This window comes from Equus caballus, chromosome 4 (assembly GCF_041296265.1).
Source record: "Equus caballus isolate H_3958 breed thoroughbred chromosome 4, TB-T2T, whole genome shotgun sequence".
Taxonomy (NCBI): Eukaryota; Metazoa; Chordata; class Mammalia; order Perissodactyla; family Equidae; genus Equus; species Equus caballus.
Window position 1 is genome coordinate 49,697,124 of NC_091687.1, and position 20,329 is coordinate 49,717,452.

Consider the following 20,329-nt stretch of genomic DNA (forward strand, 5'->3'; position numbering starts at 1 on the left):
AAAATAAAGGTTTTTTAAAAGTAAAACTGTGTTGACTTTCAGACTTTTGTCTCTGCTATAACTTAAAATTCTTATTTTAAAACTGAAAACTGAGCAAAATCTTCTTTGTTATGAATAAATTTGTCCTTATCCTGAAGTGATCATTCCCACTGGATTTATAAGAAGAGAACCTGGAAGCAAGAATAAAAGATAATGTTAAAAATAAACCTAATGTTAAATCTGTAAAATTTACCCTGCAATAAAAGTAGGGATGAATGGCATTTATTGTGTGTTTAGTGTGCGCTGGGTGCATGGAGGATAAGGGTGAAAAACAGACAGCCTTTGACCTCTAGGTGCTGTCAAGTGGTGAGAGGCACCGACACATACACAAGTCAGAGTATGACAGGGTAGATTGTGAGAAGTGCTGGGGTAGAGGTGCACACACATTGTAGCTAGAGAGTGGGTGAGGGTACTAGGAAAAACAGTTTTCAAGGTATTAGGATTTATACTTAATTCTTAATGATGGTTTCACATTAGAATCATTTGGAAGAGGTTTTAAAGATAGTAATGCCTGTGATTTGACCCCTAAAGATTCTGATTTTAAAGTTTTGGGATGGGACTTTGGTGTAAATACTTTTTAAGCCCCATCCCAATGTTATTATAATGTACGTTGAATGTTGAGAACCACTTCAATATGAGAAGAGTCTAAAGGGGCTGGAAAATTCAGGGATCACACGCCTGAAGAACCAACAAGTCAGAGGATTGTTCTCCAGCCTTGCAGGCTTTAACCTTTGAAATATCCCTTGATTCTTCTCCTCCTCTCCATCACCACTGCTCTTTCCTGGTTCACATGCAATTTTTTCCTTTCTGGTCATCAAGCCTTCAAGTGTTCCTGCATTCATCTTCCATCCTTCAGGCAGAGATGTTTTTTAAAGCACGTATATATATGTCATTGAAGGGTATTGTGTTGGCTTGGCTTTGAACAACAAAATAGGATATAAATCAACATTTGCCTGTCCCAAAACTAAAAAAAGTCATGTTTTAAAGTTGTAAGATAAAGATAGATTCCCGGAGGTATCTCACAAGTCATTATTATTTTTAAGCTATGCTTGGAGAACCTCCAGCCTAGAGGGAGATGGGAATGAACTTCTATATTTGATTAACGAGATCTAAGAGAACATTAAACCCAGTGAAAATAAAGCAAGTAGAAGCAAGGGAGAGGAAAAGGTCTGGCCCCTACTTCTCCTTTTATAAAATTTTAGATGTGTTTAGAATAAATAACTGAGAAAAGGACAAAAGAGGAGCAAATCCATGCTGAATTCTTTGCACGTTATGCGTGAACATCACATGGGCTGTTGGGGTGCTCCTTTAATCCAGCTTCCCATCAAGGGCATCAGGAGCATTGTTTTATTGCTGCGCTTATTTCCTGTCCCCAAATGAGGTTTGGCTGCACTTTGATGTTTTACTTGTTAACCTGACCACATAGTTTAAAGGAAATTTTAGAAACCTCTGTTTGCTCCCAGTGTCGTTTCTATAAGTATCACTCACTTGCTTTTATTTCCTATTACTAGGGGACCAAACTAACTGCCAGTAACAGATTGTCTTTACTCCCTCATTTCTTCCTCTTCCAATTTTCCAGAGTAATTTTGTTTTCCTTTAATAGTTTGCATATTAACGGTTAATTATAGTTTCATAAACTTCTGCTAGAGGGTGTTCATGGGTTATAGTTCATCAAAAAATTTCCACCAAAATTTAAGTGGACTTCATTCTGAATTGAATGGATACTTCCATACTTACATGGAGTTTTTATGCTCTTTTCCCAAAGAAATATAATATTTAGTGTTGAGTTGTTAAATTCCTTAGGATCTTAGAGGGTAAAATAGTTGCCTCTGAAACTGTGTTTGCTTTACAATTTTCGGCATCTAGTACACTTAAATCAGATTTACGAAAGGGTTTTCATCTAAAGCCCACTAAAGTATTATAAATAAAACAATTTAAATTATAATGAAAACTTTTCGTTGTAATAATACATATCAAGCTATCACATCCATTCAGACTTTTTTTAGCTCTATGCAGAGTTTCTTTTTTTCAGCCCACTCCTTCTGAAAAACGGGTAAGTTGAATTACAGGAGAGTTTTTGAAGCATGGGGCCAAATGAGTACAAAGTTTCCTTGTGCACAGAGTGTTGAGGTTTTAACCAACTACTTCTGAAAAGAGTAAGTGTTGGGCAGTAAAGTTTATTTATAGTACTATACACATTTATTTCAGCACAGTAGAGCTCTGTTAAAGTGAGATGTCCTAAACACATCGTCCACATGTGGTGGAATAGAAATTGCTCAAATTTAATGAATTGCTAAAATTCTGTTTAAAATTTTAAAGCATGTTTTGTTGTGCTCTGCCAGAACTGAATGAACTATATTTGCATAAAAAATTAATTAGCATTGAATGAAAAAGATTTTTTAATACAACTTTTTAAATAATTCTGGCTTTTAGCAATTTAAAATTAAAGTCCATATTTTATTGCATTTCTTGCCTGAATTAACAATTGAAAATTAAGTTTAGTAAATAAGATAATGTGTCACTTTTGTAGAAATAGTAGCACAAAATAAGGTGAAAATGAAAAAAGAATAAGCAGAATACAAAGCGTTCTTTTTCGAGCTCTATAAGAAATTTTGTGTAACGCTGTAGGGACTCAGTCATCTTCCAGTTAAAAGGAAAACTTTGCTCTTAAAAATTTTATTATTTTGATGAGTATTTCCTAGATATGGTTTTGCTATTTTAAAGGTATACTGTGGTCTGTAAGCAATGGTACAACTAAATTTATCTGTGAATTGCTACTGCACGTAAAATCTCCCAACCCAAAGTAATATCATAGAAAATATTTTGGGATCTATAGAATATTGTAAAATTCTATGTTAAATAACAATTATGTTCATTAAATTATCATTATTTACAATTCATTTTTAAACACATTTTATGAACCTTCCATAATGATTTACAGATGCTGCTAAAATTTAGTGTGATTTTATATAATCTGTTTGAAGTAGATGAGAGGTCATTTATACAACTCAGATAGGGAGAACATATACATCTGTTAGATGATTATAAAAATACAGAGCAAGTCAGTGGTGAAAGTTGCTAAGTCTGAGAAATCTAGACAGCTAACTTCTGAGATACTTCCTCTATTTCACTGTAATGTAAATATTAGAAGTTTGCTTTCTCAGATCCACTGAAAAAAGAATCATTTGCAAAATACCATGGAATACGGTAGGAAAGGAAGCTGAGCTAAGAGCCCAGGTGTACTCAGCAGAGCAGCCTGCTTGGCTTCTTTGGGTGATTAAATGTTACAGATTCCCTGTAATGAGTGCCAGGTGCAGCGTGCTCAGGGTGACTAGCCAGGGTTCTCAGCCCTAGTTGAATGCTAGAATCCTCTGGGGAGCATTCAATAAACACGCTGCCCAGAATACCCCTGAGAGTCCCTAAGGGGAGGGCTCAGGCATCTGTATTTTTTAAAATCGCCTTCCTACTCCATCACCTGACTTTAATGCTCAGTGATAGGCGTTGACTGATTAGTGGAACCATCTGTTTTCACTGTTTGTAAGTGCTAACCGGGACACGGTATTTAAATTGCCTCCAAATGTGAGCCTCATATTCAGATACCCAGGTGTAGAAAAGAGGTAGAGAGGGACAATGACAGTGTGTGATTCCCTTAGAAACAGAATAGAAACATCCCTTGACCATATTGAATTACTAAGTCAGATTCTAGAGTGAAAGAGATTGCAAGGCATGGTCCTTTTTATTTTACTTCTTATAAAGACTTGAATTTCTGAAATGTATGTTTTATTCTTAAAAAGGAATATGGAATAGGTCAATCAGGAACACGGTGGGGTGAGGGGTCAGAGAGACTGTCGCAAGCCTACGTGGTTCAAAGTTGTGCTCCTAGGACCTGGAAGAGAGCGTGCGCCATTTTAGGCAATCAGTAAACCATTTTTGAAACAACTCTGGACTGGAAATGTCTTCTAATCAGAGAAAAGAGCCGGTCTCGCTTGGGTGCTCTTTTATTTTGCGGTTATTAATTTATTTGCTCTTTTAAAAATTGCAAATAAAAGGTCACATAGGCAGTTAGTGGCCACTGAGGTCTGTCTCCTTTACCCCTAACCACTATGCTGACCATCTCTCCACAATTGACTCGGTGAAGTATGTGTGGAAACATTTTGAAAACCAAGTGTAATGCAAAGATATTATTAGTGTTCGTTGTCTACATGTCAGTCTTTCCTTGCTAGTTTTCTCTCTTTTATCTCTCTATCCCCAACATCTGGCTCATAATAGGCACCTAATAAATGTGAATGACATTTTTAAAAAAAGGGAAAACACTGACTTAGATACAGTAAAAGTTGAAGGCTTTCTTTCTGTGTGTGCGTGCCCCTGCCAATGTGTTAAAACTGTCTACCTTTAACAATCTTTCTCTGCAAACGCGGAAACAGAGCTTCTGGTTCTGTTTCTCCTTAAATGGAACTGTATTATTCTGTGGGCTTCATTTTCTTCTTCATGATACACCTTGGGTAATTTTCTACATCAGTATTCAAACATTTTCCTCAGTTGTTAACTGCTGAAGAGTAGTCTGCAGTGTCCGTGTAATGGCGTTTATATAACCAGCTCCCTATTGATGAACATTTGTTTTTGTTTTGTTTGTTTTTTTGTTTTTGTATCTCATGTTTGAATACTTCTATTGAATAGATTTCTAGAAATGGAATTTTCTGATTCTGAAAGCGTATGTAATTTTCTGATATGATGCCAAACTACTCTCAAAAAAAACCTATGTCAGTTTAACCACCCAAATAGTGTGCGATAATGCCCATTCCCATACCCCCACCAGGCCTGGGTACCATTAAACTTGTGTTTCTTTCTTTTGTTAAACTACATTTAATGGAGAAAATGATATTTCAGTGTTATTTACATTTGTATCTCTATACCTTCTGAACACTGTACCCAAGTCTAAAATATAAAATGTTTTAATCTAAATGGCAGCTAATGTAGTCTGCCTAATTTACAAAATATCAAACTGTTGTTCTGTTTCTATTTTTCTAAATTTCTGTTAAGGTATAACTTTGATATTTAAGTATCTATTTTTCAATGTATCATAATTTACATAACTGTTATTCTGTTGTTGAACATTTAATGTCTGTCAGTGCCTCACCAATATAATCATAGCAATGAAAACACTTGTACATGTTCTTTCTTCTCTTTATAAATAATTTATTAAAATAAATTCTGGATAGTGATATTACTGGGTCAGTGGTTTTATCTCTTTTTATGCCTCTTCATAAGAATTGTTGAATTGCTTTACAGAAGTGTTGTATCAATTTTTATGATCATCAAGAGCAGAACAGATTCTTAACCACCTTTCTGAAATATGGTAAATTTATTATTTTAAATTTAAGTAATCTATACAAGTTTACTTTCATAAATTCTGCTTAGTGGATTATATACACAAAGAGTGGTGAGATATGTATTTATATAGTTTAAAAAAATGCTTACTTTATAATGCTAACTGAAAGCAACAGGATACAGAATGAGGTATAAATAAAATATGTAAAATCATATATACCTCAATAACAAATAACTTTATTTTTATACCTTTTTGTTTTTTCCTAATTAATCACAATGGGTATTACAACAGTGCTGAATGTCTTCCACATATTTCTGAGGTCAAAAGATCTGTCCCTCTCTTTTAGGAAATTTACCAATGGTGTGGTTCCTCGTGCAATAAATATGAGCGTCTGAAGGCAAGCCAGGTTGCCATTGGCATTCGGGACAATGAAAGGAAAGGAAGATCTCAACTAATTGTGGTGGAAGAAGGAAGTGAACCATCAGAGCTTTTACAGGTATTGTGACTTACATTGTTTTTTAAAGGGTCACCACTCTAAGTCATGTGTGTGTGTGTATGTGTGTGCGTGTGCGTGTGTGTGTGTTAGTTTTAACAAATTCTCTAATACTTAGGCTAAGATTAATAAGAGGAAATATCAGAGTTATGTGACTCATGGTACTAGGAAGATAGAATGTCAAGATTGTTTTCTCTCACCATTCATGTGACTTTCCAGGAAACCTTGACCCTATCTTCTGTGGTATTCAAGAACAAAGAGATGCACAACACTTTTGATATTGACTATAAGAATATATTTTGGAAGAAAAATAATAAGTTATTCATCTGGGCTTCTCAACATTTTTTTTAAATGCAGTGATTTTCTTTGATTTTAAAATTAGCGATTATTTTATTTAAAGAATGAAATAAAATCTTATACCAAGAGATTAAATATACCAATATTTTAAATAATCATTTTTAAACTAAGAATTATAGGCAAGACACTTATAATTTTAGTATAGTTGTTAAATTAATCTGAAAATTGTCTCCATGGCTCTTTCTACCTACCTCATTTACTTAACCATTACCAGCTTTGGACATTTAATTGTGACCAATTTTTCCCCCTTAATAAAAGTGCAGTGTGTACCTGAGTGTATATGTTGTATATATTTCTTTAAGTAAGATTGTCAGTGAAAGAGTATAATCATATTCAGATGTCTATACCTGTTTGTAAATTGATTTTTATTTATTCATTCAATCAACATTTATTAAAGTCCTCCAGTGTACCAGGCACTAAATATTTACACTAATTGCTGCTCCCTTGCACAAGTACTGTGTTCCCTCAGGACTTTACAGAGCCCGATCATGATTGACTGTTGTAATAGCTTTTGGAATCTTACTGCATTTAATAGTAGCAGCTGGTATCTCTTTGGATTTTTGTTTCTGTAATTTCTTGGGATATTATACATTTTTCCGTAAAGATTTTAGCCATTTGCATTCAAATTTTTCTAAACACTACCTTGTCTTTAGAGAACACATTTTTTAATAATTTTGATTTAGAGCAATGTAATGCATTAGAGTTACCTGATCAGTCATAGCCTACATAATCCAGTGATCAAAAATTATATGAGATAATTTTACTGATTATATTATCTTTAAATTTCATTACTTAATAAGCACGCAACATAGACTTTCACATTAATGATGTTTTGGAAGCAATTTTGATTCAGTGGGAAGATGCTCATGGTATAATGCTTAGAGAGAAGGCAGGGTATAAAATTTTATATACAATATTATCTTAATATGTAAGATTATATGTAAATAACTATATATTCATATGTACATATATTTCTGGAAAGAAATATGCTGAAATATTACCAATATTACCAATATTGTCTTGACTGTTGGCGTAGGCTGCTTGTTATTTTCTTCTTCATTCGTCCTTGTATTCTCAAAATTTAATATAATGGATGTGTATTCCAATTATAATCAGAAAAAAAGGCCATCTAAAAAAATAAAGTTAGCGATGGTTTGACTGGGTTTTTAGTAGTCAGAATAATATTGCTAATAAATTAGACCTTATAAACTATTCAAAACAAATTCTTGATCTTTTACTATTCTTTCAAGGCCTCTGTTCTAGAGATTTGCTCACCAGTTAAGTCTTCTTACTGCCATGTTTGGAAGCAAAAATCTATAAATAAGATGTATTGCTAATTGATCGTAACCGCTTGTTTCAATAGCTATGCTTTGATAGAAGTGGGCCCAGGAACAGGACTTGCCCTTGTCGAGAGGTGGAGGGGCGGTGCATTAACTATCAGACTGAGCTTTTCTCTGGTTGTCTTGGGGCCTGAGCAAGTCCCTAACCTCAACTTCTAGTTGTCTCTAGTTCCTCTTTTCTGAAGTGAGAGGTTAGACAAAGTGGCTTTTATGGTCCCTTTAAGTTCCAATGATCTGTAATTCTGTCTTATCTCTTAGGCAATATCTGTGTTTAATTCCAACCATTTGTAGTCTTTGGTGTCCATTATTGGATTTCATTTGAAGTTCGGAGAAAGAAAAGTATAAATAGTCAATGAATACACTGTTAAAGTAAAATAAGAAAATGCAAACCTGAAGAAAAATGTGTGTGACAATATAACTGATTATAAGATATTAGTGATAGGGATAAGGGACATACTGCTTCACATAAAATGCCATGTCTGTGTTTTAGGAGTTTTCATTGTTTGGTTTTTCAAAGTTCTAGAAAAGCCCCACTGTGTTGCCGTTCAACACATTCACCATGTGCTGCACTTCATTGACAGCTCACACACACAGGGAACTGAACTGTGTTTTCAGCGAGAGCCTTCACTTTTTTTCTTAAAAAGCTTTCAGTGGGCTTTTTGTTTTCACACATGTTGTTTTGTGTACTTCATTGCAAGGGTCAGTAGCAGTTTGATGAGTTAATTGTGCACCTGTGATAAACTGTTTGGACCACTAGGTTTTCTTAATGTTGTACCTAAAACAATAGAATTCAAAGAGGTCATGAACTTGGTTGGGAAAAGAATTGCAACTTTCTTTTCACTAACCTCTTAATGAACATTTTCTCCACTTGTGAATGTAGTCAACAAACCACAGTAGCGTGAGCAGTAGCTGTGACTCCTCAGACCACATTAGAGTTATTTTAGATAACCTCAAAGTATCATATCTATTCATCACTGCTTGGTAATCATGATGGTGATTAGACTGCTGTTCGACAATTTAATTCATGAGTTAATGAAGAAGCTCACATATTACTTTATCACGTTTGCTTTTTAAATATATTTTGATATTTTGACAATTGTAGTCCAATATAATTGGTTTCCATTGTAATACTTTGTAGTTTATTTTACACATTTAAAAAATATTTTTCTTAGAAAAGGTTCATAATCTTCCAAAGTGGTCTGGAGTGGTCTGCAGCACGCACACACAAAAGGTTACCTCATTTAAGATAGTGAAATGCCATTTCTTTTGCTGAGACTCTGATGCAACTGTTGACTTTGCTAGAGACGGATTTTAAAAATCTTTGAAAATGTCTTTTAAACGACCTTTTAAGTGTCTCATTTTTAATGAAAATCTGTAAAAATTATTTATCTTAAATAGCTTTGGAAGTCCTGCGGCCGGGCCGGTGGCGCAGAGGTTAAATTCTCAGGTTCCGCTTCTCTGCGGCCTGGGGTTCACCAGTTCGGATCCCGGGTGTGGACATGGCACCGCTTGGCAAAAGCCATGCTGTGGTAGGTGTCCCACGTATAAAGTAGAGGAAGATTGACATGGATGTTAGCTCAGCGCCAGTCTTCCTCAGTAAAAAGAGGAGGATTGGCAGTAGTTAGCTCAGGGCTAATCTTCCTCAAAAAAAAAAAAAAGGAAGTCTATATATGAAGGTTAGTAATGGCTTTAAATCAAGGACTTTTCAATCAATTAAATGATCCTGTTAGGATTTCTTCATATTCGATACTGAATATTTGGAACATGTCTTTCTAACACATTAAAGTACTCAACACAAAAAATATTAAAAAATAATTTTTCTGAGAACTTTTTGAAAAGTTGATCTTTATTTTGAAGTTTTTCAGCTGTCCACACCATTTTTTTCACACAATTTTAACATGGCTGATCTCTAGTTTGATCATAAATTTGTCCTTCAAACCAAAACACTTAGGAGAGTAATAGGGGATACCAACCAGACAGGACTCGGAGAGGCCATGTATTAACAAGACTGTCTGGAGAAACAGGATGTGTGGTCAGCCTCTTATCTGTATCTTTAGCACTCTCAAAAGCGCATATGTTTAAATACGAAAATAATCCTGTAAGTGAAACTAATTAAAGCTGCATTTTACTTTGTGCTTTCTTTCTCATCACTGTAAACATATTTACCATGAAAAGCTGTGTATAAATTATGTAAAGCTTTTTTCTTGGTCTTTCTTCTTTTCATATTTAAAATAAATTATCAATGAATGTGAAGGAGAATTAAATAGCTCACTAGTAGTAAGGTCCCAAATTTTCTTGGTTGGCCGTATTCATTCTCTAAATGTTAGGAGGGAGGCTAAAATATTCCCTGAGGAAAAATTGCTAAGGTCAATAATTTATCAATCTGTATTATAGACTTTCATTATAAAAAGATAGCATCTGGTAGATATCAAAAAGAGAATGAAGAAGACCTTGTTTGAAATGACAACAAAAAACAACTAATTTGTCTTACCCGGAAAGACTTTTTTCCAATGTAATTTAATGAACTTGTTAAGTCTGTAATCATTATAGATGCTGGCGGCAGAATACTGGCAGTAAAAATACTGCAGGAAGATTGTAAGCACATGTTATGTTGCTGAACTGCTAGATTTCTTGTTTTTATGAAAACACTAAGGCTCCCTAGACCATCATGTGCAATCATTGTTTCAGATTGTGGACCAAAAAAAAAGGAAAATTGGAAGAAAAATTAGACTATCATATTATGTCTCAGTTAATGTATTTATTGAGCAGTAGGCTGCTTCCCAGTAAAGTCCAAAAACTCTACTTATTTTATTGTGTGATTGAGGAGAAAAGCACACGCTAGCTCTAAAACAGAGTCAGAGAGTGGGAACAGATGGTGAGGGTCCTCAGACTCCAGAAGGCATGGTCAGAATGATACCACCATTAGTTGGAAGCCTTCTCGTGATAAAATTGATGTATTTTAGACCGTACGATAATAGCACATAGACTAGAGTAACCTCTGAAGGATCTCCCAATATAGGAACTGTGTTCATCTTGTTACTATACATCATAATTGACAACTTGAAAATAAAATAATTTATTCAGTTATTCTCTTTACAAGTTGATCAGATATTCAGCTGGATATCTTATAAGTAAAATCTAGAGTTGAATAGTGCAGATAGTTCTTTCTTTTTTTTCATTTAGGTAAAATTGGTATATAACATTATATAAGGTTCAGGTGTACAACATTATAATTTGACATTTGTGTACACTACTAAGTGATCTACCACCAAAAATCAAGTTAACATCTGTCACCATACAGTTGACCCCTTTCACCCATTTTGGCCACCCTCCAACCCCCTTTGCCTCTGGTGGTCACTAATCTGTTCTCTGTATCTATGGGTTTGTTTTTGTTTTGTTTTGTTTTGCTTGTTCATTTGTTTTGTTTTGTTTTAGATTCCACTTATGAGTGAAAACATATGATATTTGTCTATCTCCATCTGACTTATTTCACTTAGCGTAATACTCCAAAGTCCATCCATGTTATTACAAATGGCAAGATTTCATTCTTTTTTATGGCTGACTAGTATTCAATTGTACATATATACCACATCTTCTTTATCCATTCATCCATCGACAGACACTTAGGTTGTTTCCATATCTTGGCTATTGTAAATAATGCTGCTGCGAATGTAGAGGTGCATATATCTGCTGATGCCTTGGGGTGGGTAGGACTCTTAGCAGGGCACTCCCACCCTCTCTAGCAGGTTAGAGGGAGCGTTCCAAAATGGCGCTCAACAATGCCAGCCTTAGCAAGTTAGAATGAGATTGCGAAAATGGCGCCTGCCAGTATTTCCAACCTGGAAAGAGTCCCAGTAATTTCCTGCCTCTGGCAGATGCTTTAAGATTAGTGAGTGGGTCTCCTTCACATATGGTCTAGGTGCTTTTCAATCTGGTGTTTTCCTGCTGAGTTCCAGGGCCAGTGAATCTGCATGTGAATCCTTTCATAGAGGGTTCTCCATTCCTTACCGTTTTATGATTTTCCTGGTCATAATCCCCATTGGTTTTCAAAGCTAGGCATTTTGGGGGCTGGTCTCTTGCAGTATATAAGGGCTGGGGTGTCTGATGTGGAGCACAAACCCCTTGCTCTTCAGGGAAAAATTGTGTATTTTGGGGATCCTTCCCATTTTTGGATCGGTTCACCTGGGGTGGATTTTTTTGTTGTTGTTTTGTCTTTTCGTTTTTGGCAAGAACGTGTGTCTGCCTTTCCTAACTGTTTCGTTGCTGCCCTTTTATTCTTTGATGTGGAAGTTCTGCTCATCCAGTTTTCAGAACTTTTTCAGAGGAAATTATTCCATATATAGTTGTAGATTTGTTGTGTCTGTGGTAGGAGGTGAGTTCAGGATCCAGCAGATATTTCTTAAATTATCCTTTAGGAATGTCTGTTTAGTCAAAGAATAAAATTTTAATCATATTTTCCTAAACTATTTTGCCAAAGAAAATTATATCTTATCAATGCTACTCCAATTTCCTCGAGGGCAGGCACTGCCTTTATATCTGTGTAGCCCTCACAGCACTAACTCCTTGCTCATTCATGTTTGGAGAATTAATACAATTAACTGTGAACTATGTGGTACCAGAAAACCATAACATTTGTTTTCCTGTTTTCTAGAGAATAGTATTGCCTAAAAAACTTCCCTGCGTTTTAAATGATATTGTTGGTGAAGACATGATTAAGTTTTAAAACCAACTGCATTTGTATAGGAGCAGTTTAGTGTTAAGATAAGGATAATTCATGTATGCTGCTCCTCTCCTTTCTACAGATGAATAGTTACAAGTAAGATTTTGGAAAGAAATAACGGAGTCCTGAGCTTATTTATATTTGTCGCAGTATCTTTCCATGTGTTAGGTAAACTGCATATTCTCCAGGTGAAAGTACCTAACACAGTAGGAAATCAATAGCTGGTGTCTAAGTTTTCATTCAGTGAATAAAAATGCGTGTTCCCAGGAGCTGTAGTGGGATACCTCCATCTGTAGGATCCTCCTTCCTGTGTCAGGTCACCTCTCCATTTAGTGTCCTGCAACCACAAAGGCCCACTCCTTCTCTCGCTCTCTAGTGTAACACTGCTGTCCACTGGCCCTGACCACTTTGCTTGGCTGGTACCCACAGTCCCAGTGCTGGTGCTTCTCAGAACTGAGTTAAAAGTGAATATGCTCCGTGAACTCCATGGCACTACATAGATGTAGAGCTTTGTTTTTTAAATCACCAAATATATTTGTCTTATTCTTCCCCAAAACTTAACATCAAAAGGCTATGCAAATGGCTAATGCTTCCCAAGTTTTTATATAATTTAAATTTACAGAAAGTAACATCAGGAGTGATTTTGAACATTTAATAATCTAATCATTGGGATATTCCTACGTTTAAGCATGTAAAGCAAAAGATGAAGAAATAGATCAAAGTGGAATTTAGAAATTTAGAATTGTGTCAACATTCCTTTACGTTTCTCTGTGGGAAAGCTTGCTTCATAGTGTAATCTTGGGTTTACTGGATTTATGTGGGATCACATTTAAATTTTTTAACTGAAATATCACTGTATGTTTAAATCAAGCATGATCGTTTTGAAAATGATGCTATAGAGAGTGAGAGGAACTTTTTTATTTCTGGGTTGATCTTTGATTCGATAAGTCTATTTCTGTTTATCTTTGTAGAATAGTATAAAGTGAACCAAAGAAGCACCATTATAGAAAGGGGGAGCTGTTTTGGAAATCCCCATCATGATCATTTTGGAACAATGATTATATAGTACTTTTTTAAAGAGTCTAAAGATTTGCAGGAAAATAATCTAAATAAGAATAAAAATCATATTGCTTTTTAGCATCAGGGAACAAACATGGGTGTTTTGAGCTCCTTAAACATAAGACCTGAGGTGGTTTTGTGGGTGTATAATGTGCACACACACACACACACCCACATCACTCATTGAACTATTTTATGTTGCCCTCATATTTACTCATTGATAATCATAACTCTGTACTTTGTAAGGGTGGAAATTTGAGTTGCCTGAGATATTAATTTGGTCAATAGATACTAACACTGAGACAACAAACATGTTTTCTCAGAGAGGCACACTTCTCTTTCTGTGCTGTCCAAGTAGCTTTAACTTCCTTGTTTATCCTTCCTTTATTTTCTGGGATCTTTTTCTAAGTTCTTGGGAAATTGGACAAGGACAAACACTTTGGAATTTTCCGTTCATATAGCATGGTGTCTGGCACATCGGAGAGGTTCCTCCGTGTTTGTTGTCTGACTGAAATAACGTTATGAGAGTCATATGGAAAAAAGGAGGTCCATTTATGAGTTTACCATTCAAAGCTTTTTAAGTTAAAGGGATCAAAATATTTACCACTGTTTCTCGATTAGTCTTGAGGCTACATTACATATAGAGTAGAGAGGAGGTATGAGGTACAGTACCAGTAGATAGGAATCTTTCCTTTTCTTCCTTCTGTTGCATTGTAATTAAATCATTCCCTCCATTTTGCTTTATGGCAATGATACTTAGTACACACCCCAAATCCCAAGGATTATAGTGACAAGCAGTGCATGCTGTAGGTTATGATGCTTTCAAGAGCACTGTAGTTGCTATAGCTGTTTATATCTACTATTTATTGATAGCTAACTATGTGTCAGACACTGTTTGAGGACCATTCATTTGTTGTCATTTATTTTAATGAATCTTTTATTTGGATTTCTAGTATTTAATTCAGATAGCCATTTTGTTCCTCACCAGTTCATCCAGTGGGAGAAGTTGAAATATTCTGAACAAACATAAGAAATATAGTAACAGTATTGTTAACCATATGCTGCAATAAAATAACAATAAATATTTCAAATAATCTTCCACCTTGTCACACCAAAGTTCAACATGAAGATTTGTGACCTTACTGATAATGGGTCACTTTTATATAATCAGTCCAAATTAATGCCACTTGGCAATCATTTCTGAATGAGGTAATGTTCCCTTCAGTTTGCAGCTGAAGCGAGGAACTAGTGATAGGAGCTGTAAATAGGATAATGCAATTTTAAGACAGATGCACTGCATAGAAGGATCGATCTTTGCCCCGACAAAGTCAACATCTGAATTAACATAAATATTAAACTAGAATCACAAGTTTCTATTCTATTTATATTACTCCTAATGTTTGTTATAATATTAGTGATAATATATAATAAAAAACTAACAGTAAGACTATATTTTCTTTCAGTAATTTTAGGTTAATTTCTTCTTATCCCTTATGCTAAGAATTAGCAAACTCAGATATCAAACGACTAGATCTCTGAGATTCAGTGATTCATAACTCCCTTGACATTCATTTTATAAATTAAATAGTTTTTTAAATATATAATAATAATTAACAGTAATATTAATTTCATATCAGTTTCCTCTGACACATTCTGTCCCAATAATTAGCCAAGCCCAGATATTAAAAGGTCAACTCCAAGATTTAGCAAGTCACAGTTCCTTAGTATTTAGTTAGTAATTAATATTTGTTTACTATCATAAGAAAATATGTTCACATGTTGGAAAGAACTCCCTAAAATATAGGCCATCTGGATAATGCTTCTACGTCTTGTTTTTTCAGAGCCAAGAATCACACTGTGGTGGAATTGGGTTATACTGACAGTACTTGTGCAAATGAAAAACCAATGTTACTGCAAAAAACTGCAGTGTTATTGCAATGCTATTGCTCATTTATTGCTATTAGAATTACTATTATGTTTGCAAGGGTATCCGTGCATTACAGTTTTACAGTTACATTGTTTTTAGATATATCTATATATGTATTTTTATAAAAAAGTATTTTAAAATGACTATAAGGAAAGCATAGCTTGTTCATGTAAATACAGTATACTCTTAGTGGAAACCAATAGAAAATCCTCAGTTCTGGCTATTCCATAACATTCTACTAATCAGGAAAAAGTACTAACATACTGTAAAAAATACGTGTTAGTATCTGTTTGCAAAACAAAAGAAAGCCATACAAATATATTAGGAAATGAAGTCCTATACCATGCATAAATGAGAAATTAAATATCAATGCTCTGTTTCAATGAATTCTTGCAACTAAAAAAGCAAACCCAAACTGAAGATAGATTTTAATGAAGTCTGATAGAGTGCATGTAGACAAGGCAAATATGTTGATTGAACACTGTTCTGAGCGAATAGCAAATGCACTATAATCGAATATCAGTTGCTGTGATCTTCACAGTCCTGGAGCTCCAATGCTAGGTGATAGCGTAATTTCATCTCGTTATGCCCTACAAGCGTGAGGGCAGTTGGCTCACTGGTAGGCTGAATTTTCTGTTCACTTCTTACTCTTTCTAGTTGCATTTTTCTTTATATGATACAAGTGCTTCTTACCATTAGCACAGAAATTCCATCATCTAAGAAACAGATTTGTCATGGATTTCATTTGCTGCAGAGGAGGTAAAAACAAGCCCTACCATGACCAACATCCAGTGCTTACCGTGTGACTGGCATTCTTCTAGGAGCTTTACGAGGATGAGCGAGTTTAATTCTTCCAACAGCCCTATGAAGCAGACACATTTATTATCCCTTGTCTTCATTTGTGTTCCTCTAAAAGCCAACTTTGAGACAAGGACTTGGGAGCAGATCGTTATTTGGAAGATGATCCTGGAAGCATTGAGTAGGGGTAAAATGAGGCAATAGTTTGTCAGTAAGTTATTTACTGCTGCATCAACTTGGACTTAGTCCCAGAGGGACCCTCTGAGAAACTGTATGCAACACATTTCAGAATCAACCCACTGAAGGCTGAGGTGGCTGCAGGATTTAGCCAGTAACTCCCGTCACTCATTGGTTGAGGGTTGGTCCTTGGGTGTGAACTCCCTCGCACCTCCAGCCTGCCTTGTGTTTGGATACAGTACAGCTCAGTGGACCAGATAATGCCATCAGGCAGAGAGCAGAAGGCTTTGACCTTTAAGACATTATTTGCAGATGACCTCTGAGATAGACCAAGGTGAGAAGGGCAGAGCACCCATAGCGTCTCTACACCCTCACTTTACAGATGGGGAAAGTGAGTCATAGAGAGGCTGTGAACTTGCCCACTTGGGAATGGGAAAGAGAGATCTGTGATTCACACCCACGCAGTCTTCATTCCAGAGCTTGCAATCTTAAACATACAGAGACATGGGAAGCCCATCTGCTGTGAAGTTATTTTATAACTTCCAAAATTTTGCCACACATTTTTGACAATCATGCCTATTTTATGTGCTCCATATTGTAAGTCATAGCTTTAGTAGCACACTGTTTGTGCTCAGCAGACTGGCTTGACCCTTTGTTTTGTGTCTCTTACTGTCAGTATTCAACCTTTCTGGTAATCTCTAAAGTTGATGAGAATAAGTGATACGTTACTGAGGGAAAAAGCCCAGAAGCATGATGGTGGAGAGCCAGCCTTGAGAGGGGGAGGGTGTTCCTCTGTGGACCTGATACTCTCTAAACTCTGAGAATCCTTACAGGCCATTTTCACATATTTGGGGTTAAAAATAAATGAAATATGTCCACCACTTCTACCTGCCCATGAGTGTAATAACTGGTAGATCGTGTTAAACTTTCTTACCAAATTTGGAAGCCTCAGAATCCTTCTCTGCAGACTGCTCCAGCAGCCAGTGCCTACACTGGGATTTAGCAAGGACAAGTGAAACCTCTTTATCCTCCCCACACTGAAAGCTCACTGAGGGCAGGGACCACAGCTAACTTAGTCATCCTTACAGCCCCACTCTTTGCCATGGTGCTGCTATACCATAGACACTCTATTTATAAATCTTACAAAACTGATACATCCTGCCTCCAAAATAAGGTCATATGTACAAGACTAAATGGGGAGATACGATTGAAATCCATAGGAAGATCAGAGAATTAGTTTGATGACAAAGGACTAATGGCATCATACTTACTGTAATTGTGGAAAAACTTCAAAGAAGGGAAGATGTTATTACGTCTTATTTTTCCTTCTCAGTAATATCAGCTCTTCCCTTGCTGATTGCTCAGGAAACTATTCTCAAAGGTTTTTCTGAAGAGGCCTACATAGATCTGTATTCAATTGGTAGTTTTAGACTTAACATAGAAGACTTTGACAAGGGTACACTATCAAGACATATAGCTACTTAATGACATCAATAGATCAAGACGTGAACAAATAATAATTAAGTGCAAATCCACAGGGAGGTGTATGGCAGGAAGTTCAAAATGGTGAAATCATCATACAAAGAATCAGAGCAGTGACGTGCAGGGGCATATCAAGCAGAGAGAATGACCCTTTGACCAGGGCAAGGTTTCACTCTACATATGTAAGGGCGAAGAGAGGATACAGGTTCTAACTTTCATTGAGTTCTCACTATGCGCCAGGTATAGTGACAATCGCCTCACATACATTATTTCACTTAATCATCATGATAATTGTGAATGGTATTAATTATTGTACCATTTAAAATGTGGAAACAAGGTCACAGCGTCACTTAATAGTGGGTTCAGATTCAGATTCTCAGATTGCCTTATCTGCCAGATGAAGGAATTGTCAAAAAGACAAGGAGGAGGATGCTCATTGTGAAGCACAGAAATTACGAAGCCCAAAGGCGAACGATGGAAGTGTCCATTCAAGAACCTATCAGGTAGAGATGTCCAAATGGGTTTGAGATCTTGTGAAAAAAAGTTTAATGATCTCCAGAAAAGGCGGATGGCCTAAAATCTTTACCTGAGGTTTGCCCTGGGACAGCTTCCAGACCACCAGACCATGATAATTAGTCCACAGGAAAAGTTCCCTGAAAAGCTAATGTGAATGTCAGAAATGCTTGCTGGCCCCATCCTGATGGTTGAGATGGATGAGCCAGGCTAACAAAGCTGGTGCCACTGAACACTTGAATCGTATCACCAAACCAGGTCCAGAGGGCTTTTAAAATACACAATGATGGGGCTTCAGTCAGCATATCTGGGGCTCAGATCCAGACTTCAGCATTCCTTATCACAATTCCTAAGATGATTCTAATATGCAGCCAGTGAAAACAACTGCTCTAGTTTAATAAGTTGGCATTCTGGCTTATATATCTTAATAACTTGTGAGTAGCTTTCCATGGTATAATAACTTATGAGTTAACTTTCTTGTGAGTTGGGCCCTCTAAATCTGGTCTCTAAGCTGTTGGTGTTACAGTGACACTGAGGATCAGACCTGCATCGCGGTGAGTTCCCCAAAGCCATGGCATTCCCTGAGTCCTGTAGTGCTACACTGTCAACAGCAGCATCCGTGAGATGCAGGTGGCTAAGTTCTGATTTAAATCAATTAAAATTAAATAAAATTTAAAATTCACTTACTTTGTCATACTAGCCATGGTGCTCAATAGCCACAGGTAGCTAGGACTACCATTTTGGACAGCACAGATATGAAATATTTCAGTTACGGAAAACCCTGTTGGATGGCCCTGGCCCAGATAATTAAATAGCCAAACCTCGCTTGCAGACAATCAATTCACTTTATCCTTTTATCCAAACCTGTATTTCACATGCTTTCCCTCATCTAAAATATCTTTACCCACTATTTGATATATTAAATTTCCCTTTGTTTGATAGATCAATAAAGAGATAAAGGTATTTCAGAGGCAAGGAAGCAAATCACTGAGAGAGAATGGGAGGGCAAATGTTGCAACCTCATATCCAAATAAGGTGGAGCCAGCTAAACGAGGTCGTAGAACTCCTCAGAATTGCCTGTTATTTTATATCTCTGTGTATCTTCCCTATTATCAAATATTTGTTGTACCTAAGGCATTAAGTGCCTTGAAGCAAGTAAAACACCATAACAATAAGGCTATACTTCACTTTTACAATGAATTCCTATTTACCATATGCTTGCATCCTATTGATTTTTTTTTTCCCACTTAGGGAAAGGAAATAAGACGCTAGAATTATGAGTGATTAAAATGTTAGCTCTCGGAACCTGAGAGTTTACTCTGTTTTTAGTGAAAGTAGAAGCAGAGCCATTCACACTGAAGTGATTAAGATAAGAAGAATTCCGTGTCTCACTTCTTGATGGAGCACTGCAATAGTTGTTAGGACTGGGGTTTACATCCTTGCTTTACTTTTTATAAGACTTGGGCCAAAGACAAAACTCCTAACATCTCTCAGCCTCATTTTCCTAATCTGTCATGCTGAGATCAGAATCGAGAAGCACATAGCCTGTCTGTTCAATGCTTTTAGGACTTGACGCCAACTTAGAATGTTTTTATCCGAAGTGATCTGGAGTTTTGAGTTATGTATCGTCCTTCTTCCAGGTCATATATTATCCCTTCTCTTCCTGTTATTCACTCCAAATGCTTACTGTATGGTGTCCAAACATGTTGACTTTTCTGTAGAAAGTTAAAGGAAGGAAAGTGCATGTTAAGTGAGGAAGATTGTAAATGTTGGAATTTCATATCCAGAATAGGTGGAGCTGGCTAAAAATTTCAAAGTAAATAAAGACAGATGCAGATGTGAAAAATAAGTAAGAATTATGAGGATATAGCCAAGTTTTTCCTACTGCCTGGTCCTTCTTTCTAAAAAAAGCCAAATTTGCAATAGGCCTACTTATGTATTAAGAGAAAAAGTCACAATGGGTCATATAGAAAAAGCACAACAAGACACTGAGGATGATCTTGACACAGGTCACGAGAACTTAGAAGTTCTTTTATTTTAGTTTAGTTTTTGTGAGGAAGATTGGCCCTGAGCTAACATCTGTTGCCAATCTTCC

At 36.1% G+C, this 20,329-nt stretch overlaps 1 protein-coding gene across 1 annotated transcript in view; it reads left to right on the forward strand.

The window, feature by feature from the left end:
* SCIN (scinderin) overlaps positions 1-20,329 on the forward strand; it is a 70,262-nt gene that overhangs the window by 16,688 nt on the left and 33,245 nt on the right. The window contains exon 4 of the mRNA XM_001495118.7: positions 5,715-5,864. Coding sequence (XP_001495168.2) covers positions 5,715-5,864 — 150 coding nt within the window. The remainder of the gene's footprint in view (positions 1-5,714; positions 5,865-20,329) is intronic.